The sequence below is a fragment of the Stereum hirsutum genome, assembly GCF_000264905.1.
Source record: "Stereum hirsutum FP-91666 SS1 unplaced genomic scaffold STEHIscaffold_7, whole genome shotgun sequence".
NCBI classification, from domain to species: domain Eukaryota; kingdom Fungi; phylum Basidiomycota; class Agaricomycetes; order Russulales; family Stereaceae; genus Stereum; species Stereum hirsutum.
The window spans coordinates 1,626,487-1,639,509 of record NW_006763137.1 but is presented as its reverse complement, the minus strand read 5'-3'; the positions used below and the strand labels follow the sequence as shown (position 1 = coordinate 1,639,509).

At 50.0% G+C, this 13,023-nt stretch overlaps 6 protein-coding genes across 6 annotated transcripts; 4 read left to right on the top strand and 2 right to left on the bottom strand.

Moving 5' to 3' along the window:
* The first annotated feature begins 142 nt into the window (after positions 1–142).
* On the top strand, positions 143–1,858 carry STEHIDRAFT_97633 (uncharacterized protein). The gene is made up of 6 exons (XM_007304387.1): positions 143–394; positions 458–545; positions 632–752; positions 850–957; positions 1,025–1,330; positions 1,411–1,858. The coding sequence occupies exons 1-6, from the start codon at positions 355–357 to the stop codon at positions 1,678–1,680; spliced, it is 933 nt and encodes a 310-aa protein (XP_007304449.1). The 5' UTR covers positions 143–354; the 3' UTR covers positions 1,681–1,858.
* Positions 1,859–2,100: 242 nt separating this feature from the next.
* On the top strand, positions 2,101–3,736 carry STEHIDRAFT_157119 (Actin/actin-like protein; the record flags this gene model as incomplete). The annotated part of the gene is made up of 7 exons (XM_007304386.1): positions 2,101–2,142; positions 2,194–2,236; positions 2,297–2,650; positions 2,751–2,973; positions 3,037–3,100; positions 3,188–3,466; positions 3,566–3,736. 7 exons carry the CDS (start codon positions 2,101–2,103, stop codon positions 3,734–3,736), a joined length of 1,176 nt encoding a protein of 391 aa, XP_007304448.1.
* A 677-nt stretch (positions 3,737–4,413) lies between these two features.
* Positions 4,414–6,049, bottom strand: STEHIDRAFT_97626 (kinase-like protein; the record flags this gene model as incomplete). Its single annotated transcript, XM_007304385.1, has 5 exons — positions 4,414–4,843; positions 4,909–5,230; positions 5,300–5,337; positions 5,399–5,683; positions 5,747–6,049. The coding sequence occupies 5 exons, from the start codon at positions 6,047–6,049 to the stop codon at positions 4,595–4,597; spliced, it is 1,197 nt and encodes a 398-aa protein (XP_007304447.1). The 3' UTR covers positions 4,414–4,594.
* Positions 6,050–7,140: 1,091 nt separating this feature from the next.
* Positions 7,141–8,245, top strand: STEHIDRAFT_111242 (uncharacterized protein; the record flags this gene model as incomplete). The annotated part of the gene is made up of 6 exons (XM_007304384.1): positions 7,141–7,346; positions 7,429–7,567; positions 7,639–7,833; positions 7,898–7,918; positions 7,980–8,129; positions 8,201–8,245. The coding sequence occupies 6 exons, from the start codon at positions 7,141–7,143 to the stop codon at positions 8,243–8,245; spliced, it is 756 nt and encodes a 251-aa protein (XP_007304446.1).
* A 1,908-nt stretch (positions 8,246–10,153) lies between these two features.
* Positions 10,154–11,672, bottom strand: STEHIDRAFT_57130 (P-loop containing nucleoside triphosphate hydrolase protein; the record flags this gene model as incomplete). Its single annotated transcript, XM_007303890.1, has 7 exons — positions 10,154–10,256; positions 10,328–10,460; positions 10,558–10,769; positions 10,849–11,162; positions 11,224–11,357; positions 11,422–11,486; positions 11,557–11,672. 7 exons carry the CDS (start codon positions 11,670–11,672, stop codon positions 10,154–10,156), a joined length of 1,077 nt encoding a protein of 358 aa, XP_007303952.1.
* Positions 11,673–11,957: 285 nt separating this feature from the next.
* STEHIDRAFT_121666 (ubiquitin/40s ribosomal protein S27a fusion) lies at positions 11,958–12,971 on the top strand. The gene is made up of 6 exons (XM_007304383.1): positions 11,958–12,045; positions 12,113–12,132; positions 12,199–12,282; positions 12,339–12,492; positions 12,554–12,688; positions 12,760–12,971. Exons 2-6 carry the CDS (start codon positions 12,113–12,115, stop codon positions 12,844–12,846), a joined length of 480 nt encoding a protein of 159 aa, XP_007304445.1. The 5' UTR covers positions 11,958–12,045; the 3' UTR covers positions 12,847–12,971.
* The last annotated feature ends 52 nt before the right edge of the window (positions 12,972–13,023 follow it).

Here is a 13,023-nt window from a genome sequence, read left to right as displayed (position 1 = left end):
GACCGCGGTGTGTAATATACGTACCTACGCGTCCGCATTCACCACCTTGTCAACCGACTCTCTTATAATCTATCCGGTACGGCCGCAACTTGAGCGCTACTGGTGCCCTCGTTTGAACTGAAATTCTCCGGCTCGAGTCAGAGGCCGTCATGTCCGCCGGTCTCGTCATGCTCTCCCAGGCTTGAGTACGGTAGTATTTCAGACCCGAAGAACTCAGAGACACCCACTCTTTCCATTCAGAGTGATCTGAAGGCATCACCAGGTGTTATAGTCTGGGTTGAAGTGGCTTGAATATCACGCCGATTCTCCTACACACATTGTTCAACGTTCAGGTCTAGCACTGACTCGGAACTGATGCCGAATCCTGTCGCGGAAAATGTATTGGGTACGATGGGTAAGTCCTAGCTCCTCTTCAAGACAGCACGAGGAGAAAAGCTGAACGGCTCACCTTGTTTAGGCACAATATGCTGGTGCGGTCAGTTGCTACCCCAGGTGTGGAAGAGTTGGAGGACGAAGTCGACGAAGGGACTTTCACATTGGCTGCCGTACGTCACCTCTGTGTTCGAACCGACCCTTTCTTAATAGGGCTCTTGTGGTTGGGATGAATCTGATAGTAACATACATATAACAGGTTGCTGTGGGCTATCGCTGCCGTCCCATTGGGGACATACGTCATCGTGCAAGACTTGAACATCCCACTCATCGTGCAGCCTCAGCTGTTCTCGTTTCTGTCGCTTGTTTCATGGGCCCAAGTACGCTTCGACTTCGTGCTTCCTCCTATCTGATCGCCCACGCTAAATGTGTGACGTCCGACCTGATCATGATCGTCATCTTGCGCTTTCTTGTCAGTGCCTGTATTACGACAAGCAATACTCTCGACGCTCATGCATCCTGATCTTTCTTGGGATGATGAGTCTCGTGGCTGCACTCCAGACGGGCTTTGTCTATGCTTTGAGAGTGAGCATGTTTCTGATCGGCCGCAGCTCCCAAAGCATTCTAAGGGTCTTTTCCCTGTTTGCGACAGCCGGCTTACCGTGCAGGTAAAGAGTCAGGCCAAAGGGGAGTACAGTTCTTCGGAATCATGAGCACTATCCTGATCAGTCTCGCTCTATTGTATGTTCGACCTCTTCCACCCTCTTCCTGGTTGCTCATCTTTCGTACGGCTGGAAAAAGCCCACAGTACTACGAAATATACAAATACAAAGCTGTCATCGGCATCTCTCTCATTTTCATGGCGGTCGACGCGCTTGGAGGACTCTTCTCCGACCTCTCACTCGCATTCAAACAGGATTTTGACGTCATTGCCTGTGTTTCATACTCTGCCGCTGCCGTGCGTAAAGCCGTGATTCTCTGAATTTCAACTTTCCGTTCGCCAATGTTGTACTGACGATGTTTCCTCGTTTCGAACAGTTCTTGGATGTTATCGTCATCGTTTGCGCTTTGATACTTAATCCTCGCGCTCGCAAGCGTGATCGGGTACGACAAGCCGCTCTCGCCGGCTCAACGATGGACGAACCCAGAAATTGCGGTGATCACAATGATAATATCAATAGAGATATTGAGCAAGATGGACCTATTCCGCTTACGGATGCTGAAGCGCAGCATCGAACTCGTAGGACTGAGTTGGGAGGGATTGGCCATGATATCGAATCTACTGCTCCTGAGGCCCCGAAGGAGTAGGAAGTTATGCAACGTGAAGTAAAGAAGCTCTGATATAGTTATGGAATATCTATCACCTCAAGACACATCACCGAATAGATGCGTATAGATGCGTATGGCCTCTTGAGCCTTTCACGCCACATCTTTCTGGATCTCATGGAGTTAGATAGAGCATCCAGAATTTATAATATCACTTTCATGTCTGTTATGTCTGTTCAGTGTCCCAAAATCAGCATCAAGTCTACTCTTCGTTAATGTTAGATCCCTAAATATATGGAGGGGCGATCGTGTCAGTAGCAAATCTACGCTGTCGAGTCCCAAGATACTTGCGCCACAATTAGGCCACCAAGGACCCCAGGCACTCGGTTTAGCACGTGTGGCACTGAGCGTAATGCTAGAGTCTTTACCGCCATCTACTTGCTTTCCCCCATAACACGCGTCATGGATCCCTCTATACCTCTCGTGGTTGACAATGGGACCGGTGTAAGTGTGATTGGTATAACAGTGGCAGTTCTTTCGATAACTCTTTTATAGTTCGTCAAAGTAGGATACGCCGGTTCCAATTTCCCCGAACATGGTCTGTCACTGCTACTCATATAGGCAACGAACTCAACAACTTAACTACGACCCCACGTAGTATTCCCCTCCATTATTGGTCGTCCAATTCTTCGTGCAGAGGAGCGTGTCGGCGATGCCATCATCAAGGACATCATGATAGGAGACGAGGCTGCCTCCCTGCGCAACTACCTGCAGGTTACGCAGCCCATGGAACATGGCATTGTCCGCAACTGGGAGGACATGAAGCATCTATGGGACTATACATTCAACGAGAAGCTCAGGGTGGATCCTCAGGGACGGAAGGTCTTGTTGACGGAGCCGCCCATGAATCCGAAGGTGAACAGGCAGAGAATGTGTCAGGTTATGTTCGAGGAGTATGGATTTCAGGGGGTGTATGTCGCTATCCAGGCGGTGTTGACGCTTTACGCGCAAGGTGCGTTTCTCTGCGCACTGTAAGTTGCACGGACTGATAGGTTTGTGCTCTTGACTTTGGAAATTATCCGGTATATGGGGTCTGCCATGATGTTCTTCAGGTCTAACCACCGGCGTTGTCGTGGACTCTGGAGACGGTGTTACCCACATCGTGCCGGTGTACGATGGTTTCTCTCTTCCGCATCTGACAAGTCGACTTGATATTGCTGGCCGGGATGTCACACGATACTTGATCAAGCTGCTCCTCATGCGAGGGTACGCTTTCAATCGAACAGCTGACTTTGAGACTGTGCGGGAGATCAAGGAGAAGCTGTGCTATGTGAGGTGCGCCTCATTCTTGCTCTATCTAATCTTCTACTTCGATTGACATGGCGTCCGTGTTCGAAGTTACGACCTTGACATGGACACAAAACTCTCAGAAGAGACAACCACGCTCGTTGAGAGCTACACCGTATGTCCTACCCCTTACTCTCAACGAGTCCTCCCCCTCACACCTCTTGTGGCTGCTTCGTATGCCTGTCTTTCTGTACCATCCTAGCTCCCCGACGGCCGTACGATCAAAGTTGGCTCTGAACGTTTCGAAGCCCCCGAATGCATGTTCCAACCTCATCTCGTGGACATCGAACAGCCCGGCATGGCGGAGATGTTGTTCAACACCATCCAGAATGCTGCAGTTGACGTTCGTTCGGAGCTCTACAAGCACGTTGTTCTTTCCGGTGGTTCTAGCATGTACCCTGGACTCCCGAGCAGGCTGGAGAAGGAGATGAAGCAGCTGTACTTGACGAGGGTGTTGAACGGTGACCCAACGCGGTTGAACGTACGTCCTTCTACTCTAGTGGCTCGAGCTCACCCGCAGTGGAATCTACAAGCGCAAAACGAGGGCTTGGTTCTGATGCTGATTGCTCTGGTTTTGCAGAAATTCAAGATCCGCATCGAAGACCCTCCTCGCCGTAAACACATGGTCTTCCTTGGTGGTGCAGTCTTGGCCGATATCATGAAGGGCAGGGAAGATTTCTGGATATCTAGGGAGGAATGGTATGAGCAGGGTGTCCGGTCGCTGGATAAGCTTGGACGGGGAGACAACTAAACGGACGTCGGGTGTAACTTTCAGGATGGATATGAATGTTTATGTATAAGGTGTGAGCGCCAACACCTTCTGGACCATTCGTGGTGCAAGACGTGAAGACTGATACTCGACAGTGAGCATCATAATAAGATTTGAGCTGGGCGTAGAAGGGCACGGCGAAAATGTCTTGCGCTTCATCGTACTCCAAAGGCTGGCATGTGCGCTATGATCCACAAAGTACGTACGGTCGTATCATGGGTGGTCATAGCCATGTAGTGGGTGATGTGTTTCTTCTCTGGTTACGGAAAGAATGTGTGGTTCGACCGCCGCAGAACTGGAACAAGGGGTACCTTTGTTTCCACATCGAGGAATATAGTATTGGTCGAAAGTGTCTCCTTCATTGTGCCTCTAAGCATAGATGGCGAGGCGACGATGGCTTAAATCTATACTGACTGCTAGAAGAGCCCATAGACTCTACTTGTCTACTATTTATTCGAGGTGAATCACTCGTTAATTGCATACTCAAATGAATCACATACGTATGTCAACGTCTTGCAAAACGTTCAAATTTGACTGAGAACGTTCAGAACATTCATATGCAAGATGTTGATCGCAAAACAACAAAACAACAAGAACAGCGAGTGAAGGTTGGAAATCACAGCAAAGCAAGGAAAACAGAGCTTCGAAGCAGGGGCAGTGGTGGTATAGTGACAGTAGTTGGACAGCAGTGGGATGAATAGCGAAGATGTCAAAAGCGAAGGTACAAGAGGCAAACAGTCAACGGTGAAAGGTAAAGTGAGCGAGTGATTATAGGTAGAAGACATGTAGGTAGGTGCAGGTAATGACAGCACGAAGGATGGTCTTGGGACAATTCCACCTTCACCACTTCCAAGTTCGGAGAACCCAAATCCTTTGATTGAGCATATGTAATGTGTCCTGAATGGGTGATATGACGGGGTCGTGAGTAGATCTCCGATGCAGTCTTCTATGCATCGCCGTTCTAGAGAAGGTAGCAGTGATAGAGCGCAGCTGTTCCAGGCCTTGGGCAGCGGTAGGACGGTCGATGGGATTGACCTGCGTCATGGAGTCGAACAGAGGCTTGAAAGCATTGAAATCGTCGACATATTCCTTAGCGAAGCCGAAAAAGACTGATCAGTGTACAGATGGGATGAGGAAGAAGCGATGAATCGAACCTTGAGAAATTGTAGCTCAAACGTCATCCCGAGGGCGTAGATGTCAGCTTTGTACGCATCATACAAGAGCACAGATTCATCCTCCATCTCCGGCGCGAAAATACTCGCTTTTCTGATAACAGAGACTAGGGGTTCTTCGTTCTCGCCAAACCTCATGGATTCGCCGAAATCGATGAAGAAGTATTTCACGCCTCCAGCTTGGGTACGAGTACGGACGTTGGCCAAGGAACGGCCCCTCGCGTCGCGCATCACATGATCGGGGTGGAACCCCCGAGGGTACATCTTGCCGGGATCCATGACAAAATTGGACATGCTACAGTCTCTGAATAGTACAATCAGCATCGCGATCATGAAGGAGCGAAGTACACAAGAGTGTTGATCACAAACTAACCTGTGGGCAATACGATGCTCGTGCAAGAACGCAAGCCCCTAAACAAATAAAAGGCTCTCAGGAACGTAAGCACAACAAAACTGCCCAAAGGGCACGTACATCCAAAGTTTGATCCATGAAATCTATCCCCTCCCCCAACGTGTCGAAGTCGGATAATGAGAGATCTCTGAGTAGAGGAAAGACCGTGAATACGGAATCCGAGGTCGTCAATGTATCCAGAAGTGGTAGCGCATGGTTCCGTGAATTTTGAGAGAGTTCTTCAGAGGAAAGATACGTGAGGATCTCAATGTCATGGCCATCGCAAGGTTGAGGTGATCGCTTCAGGAGCACTCTACGTCCATCGACCTTCCTCACGGCATCCATTATAACAGAGGCATACATTCCCTGCAAATAAAGGAAAGTCAGGTCAGTGATATGATGGGTTTATTTAGGGTATATGCAACTGACATCATGTTGAATTGCGTCCTCATGACGAGACTCTAGACGCAGTGGGTTGGTCATGGCGGACTTTGGCCAGGATGGCGTCCACCCTTGGCGAAAACGAGGCCTAAGAAGATAGCCCTGAGAATCGAGCCATGGTTGAATGTGTACCCACTGTCGCTCTGGAGCGCTGAGGGTAAATTGGTGGGTAGTAGATGAGGCAGTTAGTGCTCTGGCGGCGTCCGCGTCCAACCAGCCCGGCCATGGAAGCTCTGTCCGGGTCGCCGAAAGATTGGCAGTTCTGCGAATCCAACGTAGGATGTCGCCCATAATTACGAAGAAGATACTTGGAGGCGCTGTCGGTGGCCAGCACGACGTCTGGACGAACTGGCGCGCAGACAGCAGGAGTAAGGACGTCTCGCGTTTGACGTTCAATGTCCGGCAATCTCCGTCTTATTGGAACTTATGTACGTGTATGCACGCTAACTGGTTCCTCAAAGGCCGGGTAGACGAGATTTCAATCGGGTAAGCGAGGAATATCTGTCGAGGAATATCTGCCTGACTAACGCCCCTACGTCCATACACGCCTACAACGTATCTTAACATGTCTACGTCGCGTCTCCACAACACTTTCGTGGAACACCCATTTTACCAATGCAGTCACGGTGGGACTTCATTTCGGGGCTCAGGCCTCAGGCCGCCTATATGATTACTACCATGGCCCTGCAACTACTACTCTCGTAAAGGATGTCAATACAAGTGAGTCTCACTGCACTGTGGATGTTACGACCATCACATCTCATCACCTAGGGATCATTGCTATTCCTGACAACGGGTTCCTTCAGATCACATATAGCTACTTCGATACTATCATTGATAGTCACTCTGTCGTAAGATTGTGTACTCTATTGTTTGACCGCCTCTAAGGTGCCCATTGTTCTCGATTTATGAGTGGTGTACTGTTGTATGCCTCCGCATTTCCAGTTGCCTCAAGCGGAACAAGCACCACCGTGTCTTCTTAATCTTATCGAGACGCTCTATTCCCGCAGCTTTTGTGTTTTAAACAGAAGATCAAGTTCTTAGTCTATGCCGGACAGAACCTGTGTTGATGAAATTGACATCTATGGATCCCTGTGATTCTGGTATTTTCCTACAAGCTATGTTGTAGACATTTGTGGTTGCCACTGGACTTTATGCGGTAGTGCACCTGTCCATCGTTCCGATTCAAGTCAAGGTAACGCACACGCCATGCACCCCGTTCACCATGTCTGGAAAGCGCCATTGCAAGCGCTCAGGACATATAAGAAGCTGACATCCTGGGGTATCACTTGCCATCATCACTGCTTACTCTGCACTCATTCTCCAATTACTATCAAGCACCCAACTCGTCTGTTCCATTCCTCTTTGCAGGAACCACCAATATGTCTTTGGAGCAGGCCATTCCCTCCGCGATAATGCTAGTGGATCGCCTCATAGATTACACCAAGACACAGACAACCAAGGGCAAAGTTCAAAGCCTTGCCAAGCTCTGCGACGAGACCCTAGAGCAAATGAAACAGGAATCAGACCAGCTGGAGGCTTGGCGAGACGACCAAGAATGGGCTGTTACTCTCGACAAATTAGCAGCGTAAGTTCTTTTCTCTCATCTTCAACCGCCTGGAGACTGTGCTATATACTATACACTGAACAAGTGACGCTGGTCTTTCCAGAGTCCAAGAGGGCAATAAAAATCTTCAGGAAAAGTATCGCAACATGAAACTGGGAACAAAATTGCTCAAGTCCATCGCGCTTAGGTCTGAAGCCACAGCCTTGTTCGAAATTGCGGTCAAGATTGAAACACAAATCAATGTGTGTATGCCGCATGTACATTGAATTCAAACTCTAATCCGGTATGTGGAATGTTACATTCGTGACATCAGGTCGTCATAAGGACCTCCCGAGCGCAGAAGACTAGGGCCGCCGCCGCAAAGATGCACCTCGAAGCCCTTAGAGCTGGATCCCGCGGAGAGCTGACACCTTACAAGAGGCTGCAGTTGGAGATGGAGACCGATTTATTAGAGGCAGAGAGGCTACGGAAGCTAAGGGACGTCAAGATGTGTGAAGATCAGCTCGAGGTACCATTCATCCCTTCCGTAGCGCAGTCGACGCAGTGCACCCGAGCTAACTTGTACGTTTCAGGTGCTTCATGGGAAGCTGGAAGTGTGTAGCGGTCTTCATGATTTTACTTCGGGTGTTCAAACTGACGACCATATTTATAAAGCCCACTCAGAAGGAGGCAGAGACTTCGGTTTCCGTTGGCGCGAATGATCCGAAAAACATTGTCAATGCTCTGGAAGAGCTTCAAGTGTTGAGTGGGGAAGAATATGCACGAATCATGGCTGCGATGGTGGGCCACACTGTCGACGTTTCGGTACGCACAAATTCATTCAACACGGCCGTCATGACACCACGCGGAGAGTTGACCGTTACGTTTGGTGGTAGGTCCCGAGAGCATCAGACATTGGTTCTGGTCCTTCCAACAGCTGAGACGTCTCTTCCATCGTGTCACTTGACTAAGATACCTGCTATGCTTAATGCTTCTAGTCAGACTTGATTTTGAGATGGTCTACGTTCCCTCTTTTTCTCTTGTGCCCAACGATCTTTCTAAAAAAAAAAATACATTGACGAGCATGATGACACGGCTACAACTTCAGGCTACGGTCCTAATATACCTTTGTGTATCAATAGTTCATCTCTTGTACTCAAAAATGTGCTCACCCCTATTCTTTTCCCTGTACGACTGATTTGAAAGTTGTTTATGTATGTGGTTCACTGAACTTCCACGGATGACTTCAAGTTACAAGGTTTGGCTCGCTGAGGGAACGTATCTGTAAGTTTGGGTCCCAATTCCCGGTTGAGTCACACGCAATTGTGCTGTAGGCTGAAGTTGTTCTGTGCTTTTCGGACTAACTTTGCTTAACAGATGTGTGCGAGCTAGAGTATGTCTCCCTCGACAAGTGTTTAAGTATCCGCTGAGCCTCCACCGTTGCGATATGGATGAAAGTACTTGTGCACAAAGCCCGTTCGAATTCGACGTCATCGTTTCAACATTTATGAAAGCGCGTGAGCACGTGACCTCAACGCGTGTCGCGCCGCGTCAACGGCACCAATCGCGATCGAGCCAGTTCTCTGTTTCCCATTGTTCTCTTGCCGTCGGTCCCATCTGTGTCACAACTTCTGCCTTTGTCCCGTTATCGCCATCGATACCACAAGCGTGCGCATCGATTGCTTCGAACACATATAAAAGGGCGCTCTCCTGGCTTGACCTCCCCATCACCTCTCTTCCCCCAACTTCCACCATCCCCCCACCATCTCATCCCTCCCTCAGCTTAGAGCCGCTGGTCGGCCTTCGTGAGCGTCGCCCTCCTTTTTTGATTTATTTATTACTATACCTCACGCGTATTCCTGGTATGGAAGCGCGTTTCGGAGGGAGCTGCGCCGCTACCGATGAGTTAGGTGGTGGACACAGGACACCCTATGTCGCTCTCCCGGTTGGCCCAGTGACCTCTTCCCGTTGCTGGTAGCTCATCGACTGGACGTGGCAGGTGGATAACATGTCCCACTGAGGCCTTCCTCGTTGTGCGACCCGGCAGTGGGCCTTTATTTTTTGTTTCTTTCGAGGCTGGTCCTCCTTTTTTTCTCCGTCCATGAGTCTCTCCCACCCTTTACGACTCCTTCAGTACTATACCTCGCGCGTATTCCTGGTATGGAAGCGCGTTTCGGAGGAAGCTGTGTCGCTACCGATGAGTTAGGCGGTGGACACAGGACACCCTATGCCGCTCTCCCGGTTGGCGCAGTGACCTCCTCCCGGTGTCGGTAGCTCATCGACTGGACGTGGCAGGTGGATAACATGTCCCACTGGGGCCTTCCTCGTTGTGCGACCCGGCAGTGGGCCTTTGTTTTTTCTTTTCTTTTGAGGCTGGTCCTCCTTTTTTTCTCCTGGTACGGCGTCGGCCTCTTCGTGGCCCAGGAGACCAGTACCTCTCTGCAAGAGGGAAGCCAACAGACGTCTATGGCATTTATCACCTATATTTCCGTCGTACATCCTCGTTCTCCTGCTTCAGACGACAGGCCCGTCCATGTGGCTTCTGCACTATTTACAATCCGGAACATTGATGGGCAAGGGGTCCAGCTCTCGACGGCTCGGGGGTGGACCTCTCGTACTGTACGCTGTTTTGATGAATCGAGTCATGGATTAAGACACATTAATGACACAAGCCTTATGGTCCTCGCCTGCCCTATTGAATTCTGCCTGTCGCTTTCATCCTCGAGAGGACACCCCTTGGAATTATTGAAGAAGTCCTTGTCATAACATCGAAAACACAAAAGCAAAGAAAGACAAGGATAAAATATAGAACGTAACATCTGATGTTTGAGGGCCCGCATGCCCGCATGCTATGATTCCTTCGCCTTTTCCGTCAACTCCACCGCGTTCTTGAACGCGCCCAATAACGCGGTCAACTGGATCTTCTCGCTACCGCCTGTCGAGAGTCGATGCCTACCACCACCATCACAAAACAGAGTGTGAGATAAGTTGTGAGCGAACATGTAAAACAGAGGGGGACATACTCGGTCGTCGCTAGATGATCTAGTAGATATACTCTCGCAGCTGGAGGGAAGTCGATGCCTTCGATGTATTCGTATGCACCTATCAGTAGGTCCTGCAGTGCGAGACCTCGTTCTGTCTTCAACGTGCTGATCACTACACAATATCGGGCGAAATATCGTCAGTAATCCAATTACGCAATCAACGCGTAACACAATATGTCCAGGGAGTCTGAGGGCGGTGGCGGACGTACTGTGGTAAGACGTGGTGAACTCATCCGTGATCATCGAGTTGACCACGGTCTCGATATCAGCGGGTTCAGGGCTTCCTGTACAGTTATACACTTCGGTTTCACCGGTCTGGTCGTATGCAGCGTGGCATGCTTGCAGGATATTGAGGGCTCGTCGCATGTCGCCTTTAGAGAGCTTCAACAGCGCCTTCTTTCCGTCCTCCGTCAACTTCACACTAGTCGTTACACACCGACAGATTCATCAGCTACAACATCGAACTACGAACGCGTCCAACAGGATGACGAAGAACTCACCCTTCAGCCGCCACAACATGGTCCACTCTCTTCTCCACCTCCTTCATCGGCAACGGCGAGAACCTAAACCTCGTACAGCGACTCTGTATCGCCGGCACGATCTTATTCACATAATTACAGATGATGCAGAAGCGGACATTCTTCGTGTATTGCTCGATGACGCGGCGGAGGGCGGCCTGGGCTGCTGTGGTCATCATGTCTGCTTCGTCGAGGATGATGAGTTTGTAGCCCTTGGAGAAGAGCGTGCGTGTTTCGGCGAATTGTTTGATTTGTTCGCGGACGACGTCGATACCACGGTCGTCTGAAGCATTCAACTGGAGAAGAATGCGAGCGTGTTTAGATAAGTTACGACATAAGAGAGGGGATGGGACGCACCTCTAGTGTTTGCTTCTTGTAACCTGCTCCGTATATACGACGCGCTACTGCGAGGATAGTAGACGTCTTTCCAGTTCCAGGTGGTCCATAGAACAACAGATGTGGTAACCTATTCTTCTCGATGAACTTCTCAACTTTACACCAAACACTGGGTCAACCTTCGTCCATTACTACCTATCAAGAAAGGTGAGGACGCACTAGTGCTGGTGATGTCTTTGTGAGATACTACGTCATCCAGCGAATTCGGTCGATACTTCTCTACCCTGCGACGCATAATGTCAGATTCTGAGTCTGAGTAAGCTGAGAGGAAGGATATGGGTGTGAGATGCTGACCATGGAAGTGTTTCGTCCTGCGACACGTCTTGTGCACCTCGGTCGACAGCCTTGCCTTTTCCCTTGGCCGAGGATGCGAAGACCGGCTTAGTGGACTCTGCATCAGACGCGTTCATCTCATTTTCGCTATCCATCCTTCTGGTGAAATCTAACGGGACGAAAAGGGTATGTGTGGCACAAGATGTAGGTTGAGAGCAAGACACGAGAAAGCGCACGGACGCGACGCGACACGAGGAGACGCGTGTCTGACGTAATACACTTCCCCAATCAATTACACAGCCGCTTCGGCCTCGGTCATCTCCGCAGCAATTGAATGCCCGAAACTCAAACCTTATTTTCACAGGAATGGACGAAGGCTGACCAAGCGTGGGAACATCTTGGTATATAAGCCATCGGCAGCGCGCGAAGAGGGAGGCCCATCGAACAGGCTCTTGCTTTTGTCAAAGACTCCATCGTTCGTTTCGTTGGACAGACAAGGCGTCCGTCGCCGTGAGTATCTCTCTTTCTTCGTTTCTTATTAGAATTGGTGCTCATACTCTGTTCGACTGGCCTTTAGATGCAGATTTTCGTCAAAACGTACGTTATTCCGTTTCTTCTGCTTTGTCCGGAAGAAATACTGATTTACTCTCATCTTGTCTATAGCCTCACGGGTAAGACCATCACCCTTGAGGTTGAGTCCTCGGACACCATCGACAATGTCAAGGCTAAGATCCAAGACAAGGAGGGGTACGTCTTCACCCCATGTATATTTGACGACCTCTAGCTGACCAATTCACCTGCAGCATTCCCCCCGACCAACAGCGCTTGATCTTCGCCGGCAAGCAGCTCGAGGACGGCCGTACCCTCTCCGACTACAACATCCAAAAGGAGTCGACCCTCCACCTCGTGCTTCGTCTCCGTGGTGGTGCTAAGAAGCGTAAGAAGAAGACCTACAACGTACGCAGTTCCTCCTTGCAGTGTCCATTGCTACAGCTGACCCTCGCGCAACCGTCTACAGACTCCCAAGAAGATCAAGCACAAGCGCAAGAAGGTCAAGATGGCCATCTTGAAGTACTACAAAGTCGAGTCCGACGGCAAGATCAAGCGTCTCCGTCGTGAGTGCCCCTCGGCCGAGTGCGGTGCTGGTGTCTTCGTACGTTCCTTGTTCTACTATTCTTTTCCCCTTCGTAATTGTGCACTCATACATGTCGCTTCTCGCTTTAGATGGCCTTCCACCACGACCGCCAGTACTGTGGCAAGTGCGGTTTGACCTACACCTTCCAGCCTGGCACCAAGCCCCCCGTCGTCTAAGGGAGCGCTTAGAGTCCAGTGGTGTAACGGTCGTCGCTCGTGCTCTACGTAGTTGTTGTAGCCATGTCTTTTCTGTATGCTTTGCCGCTATGCCATGTGAAACATGCAACCATCCTGTGTGCGAGAACTCGAAAAGTGTGATGCGGTCAAATATCTCTGCCGGCCTTGATGATCTTT

What these genes read in the sequence shown, in the direction of transcription:
- STEHIDRAFT_97633 (XM_007304387.1), top strand. Translation starts at nt 355, where the DNA reads ATGCCGAATCCTGTCGCGGAAAATGTATTGGGTACGATGG. An exon ending in CGCTTGTTTCATGGGCCCAA is followed by an intron (nt 753 to 849) that starts GTACGCTTCGAC and finishes CTTTCTTGTCAG; the next exon opens with TGCCTGTATTACGACAAGCA. An exon ending in GCTTTGTCTATGCTTTGAGA is followed by an intron (nt 958 to 1,024) that starts GTGAGCATGTTT and finishes TGTTTGCGACAG; the next exon opens with CCGGCTTACCGTGCAGGTAA.
- STEHIDRAFT_121666 (XM_007304383.1), top strand. Translation starts at nt 12,113, where the DNA reads ATGCAGATTTTCGTCAAAAC. An exon ending in AAGATCCAAGACAAGGAGGG is followed by an intron (nt 12,283 to 12,338) that starts GTACGTCTTCAC and finishes ATTCACCTGCAG; the next exon opens with CATTCCCCCCGACCAACAGC. An exon ending in AGTGCGGTGCTGGTGTCTTC is followed by an intron (nt 12,689 to 12,759) that starts GTACGTTCCTTG and finishes TTCTCGCTTTAG; the next exon opens with ATGGCCTTCCACCACGACCG.